Here is a 23,951-nt window from a genome sequence, read left to right as displayed (position 1 = left end):
CTGAAACTATACATTATTTTAATCTTAGCTTGGTAGAATGAGCTATTCTTTATAAATGATCACTGTTATTATACATTTTTTTTTGAAAGCACCAACTAGGAACCGCTCAGTGACAACGGGCCAGTCGAGTGTATTTTCGAGGTGGGTTATGACAGGTTCAGAAAGTGAAATCCCTGCGGTGTTTTTGCTCCTCGGACGCACTGACTCCAGCCGATCCCACTCCCATCAGCGGCACTACTGGGTGGTCGGATTGGGTAATGGACACACGGTTGACTACACTGCTTGCGAAGCCGTGGGGTTTGACGCGAAGAGCTGTTGATTGAAGCGGTGGCAAAGCATAGTTCGGGTTTTTCAAACCCCCCACCCCACCTTGGTTTCGGGTTTGTTGTTGGGCAACACACGGAAGCGCCGAACGTAGTGGGCGCGGCTCGGACCACGTGACCGTGACGCCGGCGCGTCGCCCTGCGGCCGCGGCCCCCGGCGAGGGGCGAGCGGCTCGGCTCCTTCTTTGAGATTCGGTCCTGGGCGAATCGCTGAGTGAACGAGCGGCCGCTCTCTTTCGCCAGGTCTTCGCTCGTTTGCCTCGGTTGAGCCTGAGACTCCGCACCTCCTGTCAATGTTTTTTTTTTTACGTCGAGGTGGGAGGAAGAAACAAATGAAAATAGTGCCAGACTTACGCGCATTCTATGCGGTCTATACCAAATCCCTTGACCTCCTTCGACTGGGTCTTTCATTCCAACGCCTTTGTCAGTGAACGAGTCGACGATTGAGTCGCTCGCCCACTCAGTGGGCGAGCGACTCAATCGTCGACTCGTTCACTGACAAAGGCGTTGGAATGAATCAAAGAATCGTTCGCCGAGAACGAACCGTTCGCCGGCTCTTGCATCACTATTGACGTCTTCGGACTCCCCCCGGAACCTGAGCCCCGGGGACGGGGACCAGGGTTTAGTCATTACCTCGGCGAACCACCGCCCAATGGCAAGCGGCGACTTCGGACTGGTTGGTCGAAACTTTACCTCTTCGTAGGGTTTTGGGAAGTGTCGGGGTCAGCGCTAGTGGGTCGGTACTACATCTGAAGTTAGCAGACTCGCTAGCGGTCACCAACTTTTGACATAAAAAAAAAAAAAAGCTTAAACAGCGTAGTTAATATGAGACGGTAATTCGGGTGGTGATCATTTATGAAATGGTTCTATTTGTTTAAAATGTTGTCGGTTGAATGAACGGCCCCGGTAAAAGCTAACGTTAGTGTTATGTAGCATGCGACGCTATCAACCAGGTAAGCATCCATGGAGTAAAGCGAAACACTGCTCCTTTCCTGTTTTCCTGAGACAACGTCATGACGGTTGCTGTCACTGCTGTTTTGAAGCGTCTGGTACAATACACAGAACTGCAAGGACAACCTGCCAAAAGAAAGATCGTTTTGTTGAAACGTTGAGCCTTTGGTGCAGCGCAATCGGTGGTTCTCAACATAAGAGTTACGGGTACCCCCTCAGGGGTCCTCCAAGAGCAAAACGATTCCTCCCTAAACTGCAACACTTTCGTTCACAAGTCACAAGCCGCAAGACGTCAGCGCCATTCGAGAATTTACTGTAATAACTGTTTTTGATCCTAGTTCCACTGCTATTTCCCCGACTCTAGTATAGACAGGTATGGAATTCTGGACTCTATCTCTCTCTAACAATAAAAAATGTTCTCAGATCGGGCCCCAGAGACAAAACTCGTATCTGATGGGGTCTGACGCCTGATCCGTATCAGAAGGGTCCAACCTTCTCCGGATGAATGTATTTTGCCTTTTTATCTTCCGCATCTGCATTACTTTGAGTGACTGAGCAAAAACGACGGGTGTTACTAGTCGTATGGATGCAGGCAGGGTGAGAAAGGATGGGAAGCTATATATGAGGGTGTCTCAAACAGCTGTGCTGTGCGGACAGGGTCACACTGACTGCAATAAGGTGATTTCATGCACTTTGTCACTAGTGAGAGTGGAGATTGGCTGGCTTTGACTTTCTGCCCCCCCCCCCCCCCCCTTTTTTTTTAAAGGAATATTTTCCTGGGCTAAACCAGCAACAAAGCAGGACAGTAGAGTAAAACCAATCGTCATTCTACCCAAATCATCAAGAGGAGAGGAAGTGAAACCAGTGGATCAGCTTTGGATGTAAACTGCCGTACAAACCACAGTGGAAAATCGTCATCCCCCGCCGCCATTGCCTCTGGGACTTCACGGAGACGACGATGGATTTGCGCCATTGGGATCCCTAAAAGACCTCCGTCCGCCCCGCCACGCCACGTTTCGATGTCGCAGGTTGGGATATCGCTGGGCAGCGGGAACCGGGACTGAGGGAGGGGTATACGTACCTGCATGGCCCTGGCTGCTCAGGGCCAAACCACCAGCCCCCGCCCCCCTCGGCTGCACACCGAGCCAGAGCTGAGGATGATGTGAAATGGTTTTAACTGGGATCGAATTGAAACATTAGGATCAAGGGGAAATCGCCTGGAACATGTCCACCTGGAATGCTCTTGGACTGAAATCATCTGGTGCTGCTCTGAACTGGTAGCCTTTGTCTGAGTTGGGGGGGGGTTTGGTGTTGGGACCATCAAACCAAGTGCGCCTCTTCTGTGTGTGCGTGTGTGTGTGCGTGTGCGTGTGTGTAATAACTGGGAAAGTGTCCAGGCTGAGCCGCAACAGAAAATGGCGGGAAAGGACTACCATCATCTCTTCAAACTGCTCATCATTGGAGACTCCAGTTAGTGAATTTTTAACTTCCTGTTTGCTTGCAAAAAGTATAATTAAGGACACACACAATATTTCCTGTTCTCACTCCTACGCGCCTTTCTGTGTGTGTTGTAACAAGTTGCCACCGAGCCGGAAGATTATTCAGGGATGTGATCATTCTGGTTTCTCTTTTTTATTTTTTTTCACTATAGCTTTACTTCATTCATTTCCAATTTTTTGTTTAAATGCCACCATTATATGTGTTCCAATTAAAATAAATGAACGCTCTTCTTTTCCATCTTTTCTCCCCGCATTTTTCCAGATGTAGGGAAAAGCAGCCTCCTCCTCCGCTTCGCTGACAGCTCCTTCTCGGGTGAGTGTGAATCCGTTCATAATGGTTCTTATCAAATACTTGAATGGTCCTAAGAGGTTACAGATGCACCAAACCAAAAGTTCAAAATGTACAAGTAGAGACTGAAAGACTTCAGAAAGAAGTTTATTAACTGGTGCCGAACATGAGTCATATCCCAACAAGCCGCTTCTTTATTGTCTTTTGAGATATCCCCGGCCTGAAAGCAACAGGACATTTAAATTGTCCATATTTACTTTCGTTTTTTCTGCATGGGTGTATGTCTGGATGGAGGTGTGTGTGTGTATGCAGGGAGGACGACCGGTGTTTTCCTCAACCGGGCGGTGCTTTGCAAACATTCCTTCATAATTACCCTAAGTCAATGTTTCCCAAACCTTTTTTGGCCACGGCCCACTTTTTACAATAAAATAATCCCATGGCAAACTACTATCCTGTCAACCACTGAAAAAGTCTGAAACATGTAGAACTGTGACTATTATTATGGCCCACCGATAGTGACAAATGATTCGTTTTGTAGCAAACAACTATTTTAAATGACTCGGGGCTTAGGAGCCACTCTGAGATGTGGATGAGAGCGTGAATCTTCAAATCAAAAAATGAAAATGATTAACCCTCGTCCATCGCTCACTGGAAGTCCTCCCTGACTCCGTGTGCATTAAACCAACTGAATCAAATGAACAAAGAGTCTGGAAAAAATAGAGCGACTCTTTTTACTTAGGGACTCGCTAAGAACCGGATCTCAAAGAGTCGAACCTTTCATCCCTACGAATAGACCTCGCTTTCAGAGTGGAACTTGTTCTGCAGGAGCTGGTCTTCTGTCTGGAACTGAATAATCAGATGAATTAGTGCAGCCTTGCAATTTTGATTTTGCAACACAAAAGCTAATTTCGATATATATTTTTTAGTGGAAGTATATTTGAATATCCCTGCCCTGAGTCTTTTTTTTTTTTTTTTCTTTCTCTCTCTCCCCTCTGTCCTCCACCCGCAGGCAGCTACATCACCACCATTGGCGTAGACTTCAAGATCCGGACGGTGGACATTGACGGGGAACGCGTCAAACTTCAAATCTGGGACACAGCAGGCCAGGAGAGATTCCGGACCATCACGTCAACGTAACGTAGCAAACCCTCTAATCCAATCGCACATATGTCTTTTTCAGTATTGAAGACGAAGCGTTTTATCATTTTTTAAATTGTTGTTGTTGTTGTTGTTGTTGTTATATTATTTATAATAATAATATCTTTTTATATAACATCTTTCATACACTATACACAACTCCAAGTGCTTTACATTCATATAGGCCATCAAATTGTAACAATAAAGCAAAGCAAACAAAATCCATTTAATAAAGATAGGTTAACATAATACTGATTTCAGGTTTGGGTCATCAAGACTTAAGACTTTGAAGGATCACGATCATTCCTCAGCAAATTATTTTTAATCTTGATTGCTCCTCCCAATAGTTTAGGACCATTTCAATGGATCAATCAGTATCATTCAGTGAGTGATTTCTCTTCAGTCATTCGTCTTGAATTATTGCTCTGGATTATTTTGCTATTATCTTTTGATATATTTATTATACATTTCTTGTCACGCCAACACATGTAATATCCTTCTCCATTTTCTCGTCTTTCTTTCATAAAGGCTAGTTTTCATAAAGGCTCCTTGTTTCACTTTCATTCGGCATATACTGTATGTAATACATTATGTCTGATGCTTGCCCACCTAATCCTGAATTCCACTGAGAGTTAGTTGTTTCCAATGGCGACTTAAACTGCCATTCCTTTGCATTTTTTGCTAAGTAGGAGGTTAGAAGTTGGTAGTATGATCTCCACCCAGTCCCCATGTCCCCACCAGGTACTACAGGAACACCCACGGAGTCATCATCGTCTACGATGTTACCAACCCAGAGTCCTTTGTGAATGTCAAGAGATGGCTGAACGAGATCTCCCAGAACTGCGACAACGTCTGCAAGATTCTAGGCAAAGACTCCTCCTTTTCTCTCTGCCAGTCAATCTGCTGAGTGACTTGTGATTTGCAGTTTGTTTTCCTTGTTTTGGCGAGTGACCTTAAGTTGTGCCAGGCCACATAATGGACTTTTTCCACGATTCTCTTTTTTAGCTTAAGCGAGGTGCATAAAATCACCTCATGGAAATACAACAGGAAAGTGGAAAACAAAAAAAAAACAAAGGTTTAACAAGCCCTTACCGTAGATTTCTCAAGTTTTTGACAGATGCAATAACTAATAAGGGGAACATTTTTCAAGCTACAGATAGAGCTAGTCACTCAACATTTTTTACATCTTTAAAAGGCTTGCAACTTTTCTTTCACTTAAAATGTATCTTTAGGAAATGAAAAATGTTAAGCTGTTTTGTTTTTTGTTTGTTTTTTACAATATCGATTTCCTCAAAACTAGCCTGATTGGTTAAACTGTTGCTGTGGTAACATAACACATCATGTCCTCCCGGATTGCCTATTAATTTTTTTGAAATGTTGAAATTATTTATGAACAACCTGTGACTAAGACAGTTAAGAGGTTCAATGGAATACTTTTTGGGTCATTTATCCCCAAAAGAATTGAAGATGCTTCACGCAAGTGATCACCAGTCAGATTGACTGCTTTATATTTAGAAATTCCCCATTGACGGTGAATAGTATTATTATTATTATTAAGCACAAGTCATCTTCTCATGGTTTGTTACTTTTTGTCCTCCGCTCAGTGGGTAACAAGAACGACGACCCGGCTCGGAAGCAGGTGGACAGCCAGGACGCTTTCCGTTTCGGGCAGTCCGTCGGGGTCCGCGTTTTCGAGACCAGCGCCAAAGAGAACATCAACGTGGAAGAGGTGAGCTCAGAGAGAAAGACAAACCTGAACCCAGGGCAGGGTTGGCTGATATAAGATCCCATTTTTACTTTTATTTAACAGTATAATAGTATGGGATGGTATTTGGACTTTTGAAGGTGTGCCATTAAAAATCTTTAAATTCAACCAAAAAAAAGAAAAGAATGAAATTAGTATCTGTGTTGCAAGATCAAAATTACAAGGCTCCACTAATTCATCAGATACAGCCAGAATACCAGCTCAAGCAGAGCAAGTTTTAATCTGAAAGTGAGGATAATTCTAATGACGAAAGGTTCCACTCTTTTTTGAGATTCAGTTCTTGACAAGGCAGCCAGTAAAAAAGAAAAAGTTGGACTTTCAGACTCGTTCATTTGATTCAGTTGGTATAATGGACAGCGAGTGAGGAAGGAATTCCTGTGACGTGAGTCAGAAGAAAACAATTATTTATTTTATAGCGGAAAGGAGGACGAGTAAATCGGTCATATTCAATATTAATTGCACAAAATGCCTGGGTCTTAATCACCTTGGACTGGAATTTAGGCCTAAAATAAATTTCCTTTTAATTTAAAAGATTTGTTCGCCACAAACTGATCGCGAACGAGTCGAGTCTTGCATCACAACTCGTAGACCATAATAATGAGCACAGTTCTACATTTCTGGCAGTTTTTAGTGCTGAAAAGGATGAGTTCTGTGCCATGGGATTATTTCATTGAAAAGTGCAGCGGAAGAAAACCGTTTTGGGAAACACATTCTATGTAGCAAATTCAATATGTTAACACACAAGTGTCTATTTGATCAAGTGCACATTGCTCAGACGCTACTACCTGTACATATCATTTTGAAGCCCTTGTTTTTTTTTTTTCTTTTCTTTGTCAGATGTTCATGGCCTTCACCCACATGGTCCTGCAGGCCAAGAAGCAGAGCCAGAACCGAGCCGAGCGGGAGCGAGAGCGTGAGCGGGACACGGTGAACATTAACTCCCAGAGAGATCGAGACCGCAGGAAGAGAGGCAAGAAGTGCTGCTGAGGGGGAGTCCCATCCCAGGACCACCTGGCACAGAGCGAAGAGATGGAATACGATTGGTTGTGCCTTGTCTCTTTATTTCAAGAGAAATTGCAGATGAATGTTATATATCGGGGTTGCAATTTCCCCAAAACCCCAAGCTTCGGAACACCTGCAAAGTGTCTCGGTAAACCAAACGCTGCTTCCTGTCCAGACTAAATGGATCAACAACTGTATGCGGGAAGACCGGTGGTTAAACACACACTCGTATGTCAACTTTGCACTGAGAGGGAAATGCAGGATGGTAAAACCACTGTTATGTGCCATTTTTTTTTTTTATCCTTATTAAATACTACTAGTTTTATTTTTGGGGTGGGAATTGTTGTCTTAAGTGTTCGCTTTCTAAAACGTTAACCTAGATAAGACACTAACTGGACTTAAAAGGGTAATTTTCTTTCGTCTTTATGGTTTTAGCATCTATACGCCTTAATTCTTTGGAAAATGTGGTCAGTAATGTAGGACTAGTCTTAATGTTCGACAGTAAGGGCCCAAAAATGCACAATGAGTTGATTAAAGTGTCATGTAATGGATTTCAAATGCCAATGACTGTCGCACGGCCAACAGGTCAAGTAATAACATCAATAAAGCGTTGTCTGGATCGTAATCTGTCTTGCTGAGTTTTACAGCTATTATGTAGAAATTCATAAGTGAGCAGAGACACATTTGTGACAACAGAAGAAAATTGAAAAAAGGAAAAGCAAGAATGCTTTCATTTTCTTTAATAAAGACCTCAATCCTTAAAATACAGACCATTCTTTTTTATTTTCTTCTACTTCCCGCCGTCAGTTGCTTTTTGGGAGCCGGTACACCCCCGTGGAGAGCACCAGCTGGTGTTCCCGCACCTTCCTCTGCAGGAAGGCCTCCAGCTCGTTGATGTCCATCTCGGTGACCACGGGTCCCGTGGCGACAAACATGCGGAGCATGGAGTGGATGCGCTCCAGCGTCATGCTCTCCAGGTTGGTCAGCATGGCCTGGATGTAGGCCCAGAACAACTGCAAGACCGGCGGAGTAAAGGAGGAGAATGAAAACCATATACTGGGTTCTAGGAGAGTCTGGTCAAATACCGTCTAAACTGTCCAACAGAACGTTTTTACACAACGGAAGCATATTCCACGCAACCTAAATTTCACCCAACATCTGAATAATTTCCCCCGCACCTGTAGCTTCTCCTCCCTCTGCTCCGACTGCGTGGTGGTGTTGGAGTCACCCTCGTCATCGCTGTCAATCAGCATGACGCTCCTCTCCAGCCGCTCCCGGGACGAGCCCGTCTCCAGCACCGTGTAGCAGCCGCCCGCCTCCTCCCGCAGCACACCGTGCTGCTGCCACAGCGCCAGCTTCCTGTGCACCATCTCCTTGGGCACCCCGAGCTTGATGCTCAGCTCCTCCAGCGTCCACGAGTCTAGAGGGGGGGGGAAGTGAGGTTGAGGGAGATGATTTCCACCGCGTCTCCCGTGGAATTACAACAACAAAGTGTGGACAACAACTGACCTTTGTCCTGGAAGTGCATGATGATGGCGGCGTGGATGGGGGACACTGTCAGGTTGGTGAGGACTCTGTCGGCCAGCTCCACATCCAGCGTCACCGAGCCCAGGTGGGGCTTCCAGCTCAGCGTCCTCATGGCCTGTGGACGAAGAAGTGCTCAATTTAAAAAGAAAGAAAGGTGAACGACTTCCACCTGGACGGCAGTTGTTTGTTTTTTTTTTTGTTTTTTTTTAACTAGTAGTTTAGGGATCAATCGCTGTTGAGCACAGCATGATATTTTTACATATTGCATAACAATTAGTATAAGTATTGTTAATAGTATTATTAGTATTAGTAGTATTAGTATAGAGAGTAAAAATGAACCATTCAAATTTTGTCAGTTCTTTTTTTTAAGAACAGGGAGACCGTTCCACGTTTCATGAAAAAAAACAAAAAACAATCCATGACCTTTTGAGTTATTTTGTTCACAAAACAAACGGACTGGGGGTGAATACATCACGATAACAACAAAACAACACCTACCTTGAGCTTCTCGTAGCGATGCGTGTAGGCCTCCATGGCCTGGGTGGCCAGCGGGGGAAGCTCCAGCTTCTCCTCCTTGAGCTGGGGCCAGAACTCAGAGGACAAGATCATGGCCGACAGGGCCAGCGGGGGGTGCTGGGGGTGCTGCTGCTGCTGCTGCTTCTGCTGCTGCTGCTGCTTCTGTTGCTGCTGCTGCGGTTGCTGCTGCTGCTGCTGCTGCTGCTGCTGCTGCTGCTGCTGCTGCTGCTGCTGTTGCTGCTGCTGCGGTTGCTGTTGCTGCTGCTGTTGCTGCTGTTGCTGCTGCTGCTGCTGTTGCCCTTCCACCGCCTCCGGCTCCTCCTCGCTCTCGAGCCTCGACTCCTCCTCACGGATGTTGCTGTTGATCCTCCGAGAGTCGGCCACGTCCTAGATTAAAGGTCAAAAAAGATGCAGTGGGGGATAATTGTTTCATCACTATTATATTGAGCAACATTTTTTTTTTTTTTTTTAATGAAGTGGGTCCCTTACCTTAAGCATGACCTCGCAGTAATGCATATGGGACTCCCCGAATCGCAGCTTCAGTAGCTCCACGTTACGGATCTCCCTGCGAAAAAGAGATCCCCAAATACACAACAAAAGATAAACAAATAGATAAAATAGGTACAGTTTGGTAAACACACACACAGGGGTTTGGATTGGGACGACGGCTATAAAGTATTATTATTATTTTTTTTTTTTTACCTGGCGGTGTTGTAGTTGAACTGGTGGAGCAGGCGGTCGGCCAGCACGGTGCGGTATTCGTCGATGAAGATCTCCTTGCTGCCGTAGATGCTGACCAGCAGGCTGATGATGTCAGAGGAGCGCCGCTTGGAGCCCGTTTTGTCTGTCGGACGGGGTGGGGGTGGTGGAACAAAATAACCATGAAGCCGAAAGCACTTTTGACAGACTGGTTTCAGAGTGTTTAGTATGTGACATACTACAAAACCAGTCTCCAACATGACCCGCGCTACTGGACTTGTTACAAATAGCTTTTGAAAGACCCGAGCAACCCGTGGGAATAGACGAGAGATGAAGAGAGAAATACAACACACGATATTAGTGCAGTTTCCCCGACCTGTGACGGCGTCGGTGGGGTCGGGCATCCACTCCTCGGGGTCACTGCCCTCGTCCTCGCTGTCCTGCATCTCCAGGGTGACGGGGTCGGCGCGGGACAGCTCGTTGGCCAGGTCGCTGCAGCCCTCAGCGTCCCCCGTCAGCCCGGCCACGATCTGCCTTACCGTGTCCTCCCGGGTCCTGGAACCACCGCCACGGTCAGTACTTCATTATTATAAGTACACGGTGAGTAAGCAACCTCGAATTACAATCCAATTGCTCATGAGGTAACTTAGATTTACTTTGAGATTGAGCAACGGGTAAACGTAGAACGTTAGCATTATTTATCATTATTCATTTGAATGATCGTTTTGTTTCATCCTAGTAATTATTTCACCTCTGCGTATGGGAACAGCGAACGGAAAGATACATTTACTAATTTATCACCATTTAAGGTTGTTTACTCACCGCGCAAACAGCTGACACAGTGCTCCTTTAAAACAATACAAATACAAATCAACGTGCAAGTAACTAAATCTCAGAGTTTGGGAAGTTATTATTGGTCGAGTGAAATTTTGCCCAATGTCAACCAAAACATTTTTTTTATTAGAATATAATTTTACAGTAGCAGTGTAGGAATAGCAGTAGTGTTATAATAATGAAGTAATAATAATAAATACACAGGGTCCAGTTTAGTAATGTGAAGTACGCATTACATTTTGCAGATTTTCCGTAATCTGGCATCAAATTATAAGAATTCAGCCGGATTCTGACCCAAATTTGTCATGTTGGCAATATTATAATTGTCCGGCCATAATAGTCGTCTTTATTCTTTGTCCTTATTTTGTGATTAATTTGTAATTACATACATTTTGTAAATATTATATATGACAAACACAATAATAACATGTTATTTCACAAACATAATAAATAGGGGTGTGCATCTCTCCCTGACAAGACATACATGGGCTACAGTACGATGTCATTCAGGGACGATACATTTTAATACAAAACAATTTGGTGTTATTTGATGTGATGCGATGCAATTTGAAACAGTTCTTAACATTTGTTGAATGTAGACATTAATTTTCCATTATAAATTAAAATAACCCAATTCTATAAAAGTATATCTTAAATATCTGAAGATTTCTGTTTTGTATTTTTGGCAATTTGCAAAAAAAAAAAAAATTGTTTCCGACAAATTATATATATTATACAGATATTATTATAGATATATATCTGACATTTTAATTGTACTGTTTTTTATTTTGATTCAAATTAATTTGAATTGTCCTTTTTTTACCGGACTGTTAAACATTTTATTTTTTAATGCTTATGGTCTGTACTGAAGTGCACCAAACCTCAAAATAAGAATTTCCTAGTACATGTGAATGTACCTGGCGAAAAAAAATAAACCAATTCTGATTCTGAAAGTGCCCTTGCTGACCTTTAAATAGATATATTTCATAAAAGACCAGGGAATCCCAAGTGTTTGTAACTTTATAACATTTAGATATAATATCTAATATATTGTGATTCTGATATAGTAATATATAATATAATATTGTAATGACCCTGGATGCATTGGAGTTTTAATTACTCAAATTACTTAGTTAATTATCCGTTATACTGTAATGTGTTTTACGGTTCACAAGTCTCGCGAGTGGGAATGTGCGCACGCGATCTTGTGCAGGGGTGTGTGACGAGACGGAGTCAGAGAGAGAGCGAGAGAGAGAGAGAGAGAGAGCGAGAGAGAGAGCGAGAGAGAGAGAGAGAGAGAGAGAGAGAGAGAGAGAGAGAGAGAGAGAGAGAGAGAGAGAGAGAGAGAGAGAGAGAGAGAGAGAGAGAGAGAGAAGGAGAAGTGTTGGGTTGGCGGATCAACGGCATGAAAGTAACATGACTTGTCACGGCAGATCAGCGAGTCTTCCACAGCAGCTTAGTTTATACTAAAGTAGAATTAGCAGCAAAGCTTCAGTCAACCCATTAGTAACTTTAGAATTGGACCATCCAGCTGTTCATGGCACATTTAGATTGAAGTCCAGGTGTCCGCGTATCGATGTAGTCACATCTTTAACGCTAAAACCGGTTTCTGATTCATATCGGTAAATCGTTACACCCCTAATAATATATACATGGTACTTTCAATTTGTACTTTGATACACTTCTTCTGCGAACAATCTACAATTGAATAACCCTGTTAAATAGTTGAATTGTCTGTAATGTCATACAGACAACATTTATTGGACATGATCATTAATTTGGAATTTGACATATTATGGAAGGACTTGCAAATACTTAACACCTTCTCCCTTTTCATTTTTAGCCTGCTACTTTTAGCTGTAGGAAGCTGCAGGTACATGATTTTTTTTTAGAACAACTGTCTGTGTTTGCCTCTAAACCAAACCTTGTCATTGTTATCACTCACTGTGTCGTTATAACAATGTCATGTGGAAATAGAGCTGCAGCCACAGTGATGGTAGGTGATTGCTGTTGTGTGGGGCAATAATGAGGTATTTCCAGAATTTTGGCCAGTTGATGCAGTGTGGGGCAACTATGACCGAGTAACGTAATTTTAGTGGTCACACCTTTCTGTGGATTAAATCTTCCGATGGGTTACAGTTCCATGAAATTCAAAAAGCGTTGACGTCATTCTGTGAGTAATTAAGATTTCACAGGCACTAGTTTTCCGACGCGTTCCGAGTACATCAAACGCATCATGCACTCCCACAGTTGGGATGGACTTGACTAGTGACGACTTTCTGTGGATTAATGTTTTTTCGTGCCCCATGTTTTCCCAAAGGTCACGATTCCATGAATCATGAAAAAGGTTGATGTCTTTCCGTGACTATTTACAATTATCGGGCTACTATTTTTCAGATTCGCTCCGAGAATATGAAACTCATCATGGACTCGCAGATTTTGTAGACCAAAGAGAAAAAAAAAAAGGCTTAAAAAAAAACAAAAAATCTAACAGCTCCGCCGACTTCAACCAACACACACACACACACACACACACACACACACACACACACACACACACACACACACACACACACACACACACACACACACACACACACACACACACACACACACACACACACACACACACACGACAGGAATGGACATTCGGAACCACAACCTACACATTTATAAGGAATTTATCAAATGTGGCATGCCGGTGATGCGCGAACGTGCGGCTACTTCCACTTAGGGGTCCATCCCGTAGATATAGCTGCAGGCAGCAATACAGAGGGTCCAGGTTAGTTGGTGTGACGTGTGTGACGGGATGACGTCTGTGACCTAATGATGTTCAAGGCCTATTTGAAATGCTGTAGATTTTATTTAGGGTGGGTAGGGTGGTGGCTGAGTTTGTCAAAATGCGTTCTGAGCCACTATCACAGGCTTTATGGGCCAAATTTGTCTGAGAAGTTATGGACAAAGGGGTAGGAGAGAAATACAAATGGAGAAAAAAGCATGACAACTCGTGAAAGACAAGTGTTTTATTGAACAGTTGGTCTAAATAGTTGGACAGAACAACAAAAGGGCAAAATATATCACTGTGTTTAAATGTTGTCCGACATATAATACTTGTGGAACACAAACAAGGCAATCTTTACAAAGCGCGAATGAACAACTTATTGCTCGGCAGTATCTGGTGTAGTGGCTGTTTGCCGGTTTCATCCAGGTCAATGTTGATAATGTTAGTGGCCATATTGGTCTCAGTGTAGGTGACTCAGAACCCTCACCCCGCAGAAAATGTTCCTCTATGGTTACGGTTACTTCTGCAGTACAGACATTGTTACTGTAACAGTAAGCATTCTGTCATTGTTTCATTTTAGAGTGCCACTGATGTTTGTCTGTTATGAAGCACTGAGTTGGTTACCTTACTTAACCTTGACGGCAGTGGAATGGGGTGTTAATGTCGAAGGTGTCTTGTTTCCCCCAGTACGACACGCACAGACTCTATGCGTGTCTGTTAAAGCGGCTAAGGTTATTTTAACGCCTGCTTCCAATAATCCCTCCTCTTTGAGGTTTACGTCAGTCACAGCGTCTGGGACGGACACCTCTGACATAGGTAGAATTTCCGTGTTCTTCGTACATGTGAGATACACAGTGATACCCTGGCATCGGGTCGTGAGGGTGTTTATTGTCTAGGATTGGGCGTCTTACACTGATTTCATCTGGTCTACCCAGAGAGTGAGCTTCATCGCCATCGTGTTGTCAGCGATGGAGCTTCTTGCAATTTGATGTCCTTTCCATGAACTTGCACCATTTTGGTTGCTACAGCCATCTTTATGACTTTGACATTGATTTCACCAACCTGAAAAAGACAGCAATAGTATTTGATGTGAGTTTTGAGAGGAGTAAGGCCTCAATTATGACAAATTCTGTTCTTTGTAGAAATGGGAGAATACAAGGAAGCCATTTGATGACAATGTATAACGTACAGTTGTTTGTGGTGGGAGGGCAGCAACGTCCTTCAACGACATTTTCAGTTCAGAACTTGGGGTTGGAGGCATAAAGGTCAACTCAGTCGTTTCCACAGTTGATTAGCCTGTTACGATCACCTCATAGGAATTGGAGGCTATAAAGAAAACATAAAATAGAAGTAAACACAAAGTGTAATAAATTAATACCTGTCACTGTGTTATTTCATGGTTCTTGTTATTAATAACTACAATTCAGGAACACTAAAAATATAGATCTCTGGAATTTCTAAAAAATTCTGAAGGTGATGGTTTTTTTGGTTGTCTTTTTATAACTCACCCTGGTGCGTGTCGGATTAGGAATAAATGAATAAAGGTAAAAGATGATGAGATGATTACATTATCCTTGTTACAAATGCAACACCGACCCCATACCTCCATAAGCATTAGGCATTTTGCTAGTATGGTAATGTGAAGAAAAATCAAATGCGGTGCTACTAACATAAACTGTAACCCTCCCATATAAATGATAAACAATAGGTGTACTTACTTGGATGCTTGGTAACATTTCCCAGCTTGACCGGTGGTCGCTGGCTGGCTGATGTGGAGAACTTGCCATGCATGTCCAAAGAGGAGACCACGCCATGGTGAAATTCTTCAGGGGAAGTTCGGATGGAGAAGTTGAAATAAGGTTTTTGGGTTGCTCTGGGATGCTTTATATCCGTGAAGCTGTGCAAGAAGCTTGCAACAATGTCATATTGTAATTGAATTGTCTTCTGGTGAATAGTAATAAAGTAATAGTTGTTCACTGTGTAATTTAGTATGGTTTGTTACAACTAATTCCAATTCAGGAAGACTGTAAACTACATTCTCCGTGTTCCAAAAGCAACAACTACCTTGTGTTTAACAGTGATTATCTCTGCGCTTCTGCGTATGTAGTCTGTCAGGATTTGTGTTTTGTATTCTTTTCAGTTAAAGTCGAATCAAATAGTCCAGTGAGCAGATTAAATATCGGTTATATTTACCAATGGGGGATTTAATGTCAGGGACTCGTTGCGCACCAGCATTTTGCACATGCGCAAAGTTTCACTTTCAGTTTCAAAGTTTCACTTTCAGTTTCAAAGTTTCAAAACATTTCACCAGTGATGCCATGACACGCTCATCTGTGACCATCTGTGATTTTTTTGCCAACTCCTCCTACAAAAATGGACTGACTCATGTCAGTCTAATCGGACTCGGCTATTGGAGAAATTAAGAAAATAGATTCTCTATTTATTTAGGCTATGTTACTGGGGCAGACCAAGGGGCGTGGTGAAGCCGCAGCTGCAGACGGCAGCATGGCTTTCCTTCCCCGCGCCCGCCCAGCTGCCCCGGGTCCAGACCAGGGAGCTTTCTGAATGTTTGTCTGTTTTGCAGGAAAGGATCGGCGCATGCGCTTGTCAGAAGGGAAAGAGAGAGCGAGAGAAAGAGAGAGAGAGAGAGAGAGAGAGAGAGAGAGACTCTCACACGCAGGCGGAGACGAGGGCGCAGATTGCTCCCCGACCGCCCCCTCTCCATGCGTAATGTGCAGAAAATAAAGCCGTGTTAATTCTGGTCTTAATTTTTTTTAGTTTTTCTCTTAAAAATAAAAAAGACAGATAAGGGTTCCGGATCGATAACAAGTACTAGTAAGAGTAGTGGTACTGTTAAAACCTTGATGATACCCATCCCTACAAGTTGTCCCCACACTGTTTTTAGTTGTTTTATTTGGAAGAACGGCGCACGGAGAGCCGTGTTCACGTCCGGACACAGACTCGAACCTGGCTCTCCGTGCGCCGTTCTCCCTTATTTATAATTCCTCATTGAAATGTTATCCCTGTGCATTTTGTAAGCTTCTATCTGTTTTATCCTGTTATTGTAATGCACAGACTGACCCCAAAAAAAAAAGAAAAAAATGACGAATGAAGAATCTCAGTTGACTGACAGGTTTCCGACTAATGGATCGACTCGTCGACTCTCTAATGGACTCTCTAATGTCCTAATGGATTTGGATCAAACTTGGAGGACGGCGTGTGAAAACTGCCCCGAATCCAAATTGTATTCATCATGTCCGTGGGTACGTCGGTTCCATGACATCCACAGACTACTGACCACGGCCAATTTCTCATTATCAAAAACAATAGTGGTTTCCACCCCCTTCAGGGGCTGGACCCCCAATACATTAAAATTAAGAATACTATATTTTTATACTACAATTTAAATAATAAATAAATAATTATAATAAATTCTGCACAAGGCTTAAAAAGAAATAATTATATATATATACACATGCTCTCTCCCACACACACACCTGAGATATTTGCGGATGGGCTGGCAGGCAACTTGCAGGATGACCATTGATGGATCCAGCTCTCGGAGGGCTTTTATGGCAGAGATGTAGACGGTGAGAATATCCGACGTGTGCACTCCTGGGATTGGGTACAAAAAATATCAAACCATCAGAAAAGGTCCATTCAGTCGGGTAGTCCCATTCACATCAAAATACAATATTTTTCTTTCAAAGAGAGACCTGAAGAAGACATGGGGATGGTGGGAAAAAAATGTGTCTAATGTCATGAGTTTTAGACTATTAATGACAAAAAAATATGTTAGATATCCAGGGAAGTTTGATAGCAAGAACTTAAATATGAACACAGATTAACCATCCAAACACACAAAACTGTATAAATGCCTCCACATAAGAAACCAAGAAAACTATTTTAAAACAAAGTGGATATAAGGTTGTGGCAGACGTGGGGGCGTGGTTAAGCCACGGTCTGCAGAACACAGTGCTGGCTTTTCCCCGTGTTCCGAGTTTTCCCTATCAGACCTTTCGGCACTGATTGGTCACTTGGCTGGGAGAAGTTTCTTCATGCTTGTGTTTGTATTCCAGCGGGGACCCCGGAGCAGAGCCATGTGTGTGAATGCTTGGGCAGAGTGCTCAGTGAAGGACGCCGGATTATTATTATTATTATTATTATTATTAATTAAGTTATTATCCGCCTGATTATTTGTTTCCGCAAGTGAGCGGTTTCTGTGATTAAAACCAATACAACCCGGCGGGCCGGTGTCTTCCACCCCAGCCTGTGCCTCATTTCCTGGTTCCACTGAAACCACCTAGAAAGCCTGCTACAAAGGTGCTCTTAATCAGCTGTGTCCCTGTTTTGTCTCATGCCCAGCACTGACCCGGGTGTAGCAGGCGGCCCTCAAAGGCAGATTTCAGTGAGGTGAGCAGCTGCTGCCTCTGATTGGTTCTCTCCAGGCAGAACTTGAGATCTTCAATGGCAGGTTTGGACTCTGGGAAGTCTGCAGAGAGAGGGGGGGGGGGTGCGGCATTGAGTGCATAAGTCGGGCTTTGGGAAATCCTTTTTCGACATATTGTATCGATCACCACCTCTGATGATGCTGAAGAGCTCCTCAATGCGCATGTTGACGTAGATCCTGCAGAAGAACTGGTGCATGTGGCACCTCCACTGCTGCAACACGCTGTTGCCGCTGCCGCTGGCCGGCTGGCACATCACGCCCTGTCCAGGAGGGCCGAGCGTCGGGACCCGGGACCTCCCAGCTCCTCCCCCGGTGCCCCCTTCGTCACTGGCAAACACTCTACTGAGCCAGCCCAGCACTAGCTCCAGCCACTGGGGGAGAAGGGATCCAGAAAGCATGTTAAGGTACTATGAGAAATGAGATACAGCGTTCCTATTTTTCCTCCCGGGCCTTGTTAAAGTTGGTTCCCATCATTTATAACTCTTCATAGCAATGACCTTGCTTAACGCTAATATACTACTGAGAAACTTGTCACTCTATTGCTGCTCCTCACTGTGCTTAAACGCAGTCAAAACAGAGCAGATCTGAAGCCATAAAGCGTTAAAACTATGGTAGGTTGCTGGAAGGAAGCGCTGCGACTTCCTGTTTCTAGTCTCTCATGTTAGCGTGGATGTAGGATGTCAAATCCAGGGTTTGCGACCCTTTTTCACCAGGTATAACATAAAATATATATAAAAACTGCCTGGTTATGTAGAACGACCGGAACGACTGCCTGCCTCTCGCTTTTGAAAGAGGGATTTAACAGTTATTTTATATTTTTTAAGGTTTTTTTTACAGGTTCGGCATTGCTGCATTGAATTGCTGCACTGCACTGCTTTCAAGCACAGAGAGTGGCTGCAACAGAGTGGTACGTTTCTCAAAGTTGGTGTAGTTTCTATGGCTTCCTTTAGCGGCTGTTAGTTGTCCAACATTACCGATTTTAGCTTTTAGAACTCAGCACACAGTGCTCTTTTTACAAGGTATCCTGAGGTACCTGAATTTCCCTCCGGGACTAAAGTGTTGTCTTATTTGAACGCTGTAATTTGTTGGCTGTAGTGTGAAGTGTGTACCTCTTGGAATTCCAGCAGAAAGGAGCGCTCGTACTCCCCCCTGCACTGCTGCTCCATGCGCTGCTCGATCAGTGTGTGGAGGATGGAGGTTACCGCCTCGGAGCTGACCCGCTCCAGAAGCTGCAGCTTGCCGCTGGGAGGGAGGGAAGGAGAGGGAGAGAGAGATATTTAGGGCTCCCCCAGAGTATCACACAATCACATAGACACTATGTGACTACTCACAGGATGCTGCTGAGATCTTGCAGTTGCTCCAGTGCCTCCCGGCACCAGCACCGCTGCACTGGGACGGTGCAGCCGGGACACGCCCCTCCGGGGGACGCCTCAGTACCTTCCTCTGCCCCTTCCGTGGCCTCGCCCTCCTGGCTCAAGTGCACGGAGAAGGTCCTGCTGTAGAACTCCAGCACGCACTCCTGCAACACGGCACGTGGGGAGAAGGGCAGGAGGGCCCGGATGACCGTGAAGGCCCGTTCCCGCAGCCCTCGGGCCCCGGGGCCGCGGAGCCCGCCGCGCCCCTCGTCCTGCCAAGTCCCCAGCCTCTCCAGGCCTCCTGGAAGAAAGGATGGGAGGACGGAAGTCAGGATGGAGCACGTGTGGGGGATGGTTATAACAAAATGTTAAACGTTAATCTATACGGCTGGATGGTGTACTTGCCCAAGAAGGGCTCCAGCCTGTCCGACAGCGTGTGGAAGGCCGTGAGTAGGATCCGGGCCCTGTCCTTCTCCTCCAGTTCGTTCTCCGGCTGCTCGAGTCCCGCCCAGAACTCGGGAGCCACAGCGGTGGTCAGGCGCGCCTGCAGGGTCTCCAGCAGCCAGGCCCCCAGGAACCTGCCCAGGCCCTTGGAGCACAGCATGGCCAGAGACTCAGTGATGCAGCGCTCGGATGCCGAGGACTCAGGAGACACCTTGAGAAGGGAATGAAAAGAGGAAAGAATACGATGGGTGGTGAAGGCAACCGCAGAGCACCTGTACACGGAGGGACAGGCGTGGGAGGGAGTAAGAGACAGTCTCACCATTTGTGACGAAACGTTTGACTTTTCAGAGTCGGTTCTTGGCGAGCCACTCAGTGAAAAAGAGTAGTTCCATTTTCAGACTCTTTGTTCATTTGATTCAATTGGTGTACTGCACATGAACAAGGAATGACTTCTGTTGAACGATGGGGAAAAGAGGCGACGAAAGTCGGTTCAGATCCGAGTTTTGAATGGAATTCTCACAGGAATAATTTGATAGATAGTCCTCATTATTTTCAGTTTCTTTTTCCGAACTGACTCAGTCATTTAAAAGTCTTAAGAGTCTTGCACCACTAGCCCCGTTGGGCCCATTCATTGGGACTTCTGCAGAGCGGGGTCCCATCAAAATTGCACCACTCCTTGGAAAAGTGATAATCAAACCCAAATAGTCGAAAAACTATGGCACACTTTGCAACATAAACTAACTTGAAAGACTCTCAAACATATACGTGAAAACCTGCTGCAATGGCACAACATGTATGTTGTGTGTAAATACCAAATATAAGATAGAATTGATCATTTCCACATTCAAAGTGTCAGCAGGATGGCTTCTTCTTCCCCGCTCGCATTGTTCCTGCTACTCCCTCACAAGATGCTCACTGCTCCAACTCGTAGTTGGAAGATATACAGTGGAAACTTGCATTACGAGTTGAATTCGTTCCATGACCTAGCTTGTTTTACCATAGGCTTGTTTTACAAATGAATTTTCCCCATCGAAAGTAATTGAAATATAATTAATCCGTTCCAAATCCCAACAACCACCCCAAAATCACCCAAAAATCATTTTTTATGGGTTTTAAAACAGAAAGGGTGTAGTTACAAGACTAATGGCAATTTTAAAAACATAATACAGTCAAAGAGAATGCAAAAGAAATAATGTAAACTGGTTAATTTAATTACCTTAAAGATGGGACGATTTGTGCGCAAGCAGACGATGGAACGGGGGGAGGAGGGGGATGTAGTGTTTAGTGTTTAGAAGAAGAGATTTTTTCCAACTTTCGTGAACAGATGTGCGTTGCCTGGAGACACCCTTTGCTGTTGTAACAGCCTTGATGTCCTCCTTTTTCTTCAGGATGGTGCATATCGTCGACGTGCTTTGGTCGTATTGACGTGCTGGGTCCACTACACACGTTAATTTCTCATGTTAATCAATGATTTCCTTCTTCAATTCTATCGTAATTAACTTTTTATTATTATTATTTCAATCATTTTAATGTATTTTGATCCGTCGGCTTTAATCGCCCAGGATAGGGTCCAAAGTTTAGATAGTTGTCACAAACTAAAATATATTTTGCGGCTGTGGAAAAGGTGCGAAAAAAATCGATAATAAAGACAACATCATTGATGAGGTTTCCCCCTTTCCCCTCAAAAAAAAAAGCAAGAAAAGACAGCATTAAAAAGACTTGCAATGCGGAAAAGTGTTTTTTTGCATTTCACAAACTGGGTTTGGAAAAAGCGCATGCTATGGGACTTTTGGGAAAGGTAAGTCATGGTATGCCTTATGGCTGTAGTTATGTAGATAATTTTCATGTCATGTCCAGTAAAGCGGTGGACAGAATTATTGGCCTACCCTTTAAAAAAATCGTCCCTAAGAATAGTCAATACATCTAATGGAGACTTACAATACATTATAATTATGTATGGGAGCATTTTATTTATTTTTTTTATTAGATATACAACTCTTTTCTAGATGCAAGTGTATATTTGAAATGTTTTTTAACTGCCCTTGCTTAGTGACATGCCACTTTAATGCACATATCTGTATATACATAGGCATATTCCCTCTATCTATTCCATTTCATTTCTTTTTCTTTTTATTGTATTTTATTCTACATATTTTTATTTTATTCTATAAGTATTCAACTTACTGTATTACGTTTTAGGAGTCAGTTAGTCGGCCTATAGAAAGAATTTTTTATTTTTTTATTTTTTCCTAGGACATATTGTGTGCTATCACCGGGTGCGTTGCATTACATTTCACTGCATATAATTATGAAAGTATGTATATGTATGTGACAAATACAAAATCTTGAATCTTGAATCTTACTACAACCCAATTACTGCAATATATCGTCCAACCACTAGCTGGAGCAGTGAGCATCTTGTAAGGGAGCAACAGGAACAATATGCTCGGCGAAGAAGAGGCCCTCCTGTTGACACTTTCAACGCGGATATTATCTTTTCTATCTTATATTGGGTGTTCACACACAACGGACATATTCCGCCATCGCAGCGGGTTTTCCCCCAAATATGTTCGAGTCCTTCAAGGTCGTCTGTGGCGCCGTACTTTTTTCACTATTTGGGTTTGAGTAGCACTTTGCCAAGGACGGGACCCGCCTGAGCGGGAGACCAAACGGTCGAGGAGCCCGGTGGCATTCATGGCATCTTCCTGTCAAAAACAACCCGGGGGACCGTCTCGGGCTGCCCACGTCACGTACTCACCAAAGCCACCGTGACCGTTTCCCACGCACGGGTAATGCTCTGCGGGAGCGAGGCTGCCGGCGTTGGGACCGGGTCCGACTCCGACTCCGACTCCATCGGGTCTTCCTCCATCGGAGTTTCCCCTGCGAGTCGTAACGATGTCGTGTGGTTTCAAGGGAAAGACGTTATTATTTCCCCCCTCTTTTAAACATTTGACATGGCTGAACTTCTCACTGCGGACAATGGTTTGGAAGCCTGGGGTATTTACCCGCGCCGGTCATCGTGCTGTGGGAGCGCGTCCCTGTGCCGGGTCTTCTTCTTTGGAACGTTTTAGTGCGTGGGTCTAATTTCAAATGCGGCATCGTCGCCATCTGCTGGATATTCTTTTCGGATGTCCGTTATTTACGCAGGTTGTTGTTATTATGAGCACTTGTTGTTATTTGATACCGCTGTAATTACAGGGATGGTAATAATATGAATAGTGTCGTTCGTGTTGGTTCGGGGAGGCCTGCCAGCGATCCCCAGTCAATCCCGTGATTAATGCTGCGTTCAATCAGAACTCGGACCTCTCCGTCCGGGAAAACATGGTTGCCCGCAATAAATGGGTGTTTCTTGGGCAAAGCGTGTGGAGTCCACACGCCACTGGCAGTTTACGTTGCATTTGGACACGTTTTCAAATACAAACCTATACAACTTTTAGTATGTTCAGAGCTTAAAGAGCGTATTGTGCGTAATCACCGGGTGTCATGACCTCTCACTGCATGCAAGTATGTGTGTATGACCCTATGTTTAAATATGTGACAAACAATCTCTTGAACTTGAAATGGGAACACTCTTAAACGGCGTGCGAGTGAGGGTAGATTTTTCCGAGTTCCCACTCCCACGGAACGCAGCATGAACCTCTTCTTCTCCTGATGAGGATTTTCCGGCAGGCTATACGCAGAGAAGGCGCACTGTTGCCCTCCACAGGTCATTTGCAGTACTCCTTTGAATGAGTTCATCCCTCGTGTAGAGTCCAGTGCGGTTGAGAAAATGAATGACAGTTTTTGCTGTTTTACAATGTTCCACGATGAGTATTGCTTTCAAAGCATGATCTTTTGCTCCAATTTCCGACAGCTCTGCTTGCATGAGGCTTCTCTCTGTGTCATAGTCGGTGCATTCCATCAAAGCACGATTCAGTTTCTGCCTCTCCGCAGATGCATTTCCGTCTGGGTGCTTACTACCCATTCCCACCCATGTTTGAGTGTACAGTGACCCGGTCTCAGCCTAGTTTTTGCCGCCAGTGTGTGCCGGCACACTGAAACACACGTCTTCCCATTCTTTTTTCCATAACGTTGTTATTCCTTGTTGTATTATGCCCTTACACTCAACCCTTCCAGACAGTATCCAGACCGAATTCCTTCCTGTTGATGGCTCTGTTTGCTGTCTTATCAGCCTCATCATTCCCCTGTGCTCCTACGTGAGCTGGAACCCAGAAAAATCCAATGTTGTTCCCCAACTTAGATACTTGATTCAACACAGTCAAATATTCTACCATTAGATTTGATCTGGCCCCACTTTTCCCACCGCTCAGTGCTATTAGTGCTGCAGTAGAATCTGAGCACATAATAATCATTCCTGGTCTAACTACCTCCCACTACC

General features: G+C 44.2%; 2 protein-coding genes across 5 annotated transcripts; one reads left to right on the top strand and one right to left on the bottom strand.

Annotated features, from left to right (window-relative positions):
• Positions 1–622: 622 nt before the first annotated feature.
• On the top strand, positions 623–7,704 carry LOC307236784 (ras-related protein Rab-35). Of its 4 annotated transcripts, none has more exons than XM_080009309.1 (7): positions 623–638; positions 2,041–2,744; positions 3,036–3,086; positions 4,072–4,195; positions 4,941–5,065; positions 5,804–5,928; positions 6,802–7,704. In XM_080009309.1, the coding sequence occupies exons 2-7, from the start codon at positions 2,690–2,692 to the stop codon at positions 6,949–6,951; spliced, it is 630 nt and encodes a 209-aa protein (XP_079865435.1). In that variant the 5' UTR covers positions 623–638; positions 2,041–2,689; the 3' UTR covers positions 6,952–7,704. The 4 variants fall into 4 exon arrangements, with proteins under 4 accessions (XP_079865435.1, XP_079865432.1, XP_079865434.1 ...); XM_080009306.1 differs by lacking the exon at positions 623–638 and adding an exon at positions 875–999; XM_080009308.1 differs by lacking the exon at positions 623–638 and adding an exon at positions 1,002–1,059.
• On the bottom strand, positions 7,690–22,614 carry anapc2 (anaphase promoting complex subunit 2). The gene is made up of 15 exons (XM_080009305.1): positions 22,579–22,614; positions 22,332–22,453; positions 19,535–19,784; positions 19,106–19,430; positions 18,884–19,016; positions 17,905–18,145; positions 17,697–17,816; positions 16,822–16,939; positions 10,085–10,263; positions 9,712–9,853; positions 9,499–9,574; positions 8,992–9,396; positions 8,476–8,608; positions 8,145–8,386; positions 7,690–7,979 (listed from the first exon to the last, which is right to left on the bottom strand). Exons 1-15 carry the CDS (start codon positions 22,589–22,591, stop codon positions 7,770–7,772), a joined length of 2,709 nt encoding a protein of 902 aa, XP_079865431.1. The 5' UTR covers positions 22,592–22,614; the 3' UTR covers positions 7,690–7,769.
• Positions 22,615–23,951: the final 1,337 nt, after the last annotated feature.

The sequence above is a fragment of the Zeus faber genome (assembly GCF_960531495.2).
Source record: "Zeus faber genome assembly, chromosome: 11".
Lineage (NCBI taxonomy): Eukaryota > Metazoa > Chordata > Actinopteri > Zeiformes > Zeidae > Zeus > Zeus faber.
The sequence above is the reverse complement of the archived record's forward strand: the minus strand, read 5'-3'. Positions and strand labels throughout refer to the sequence as shown.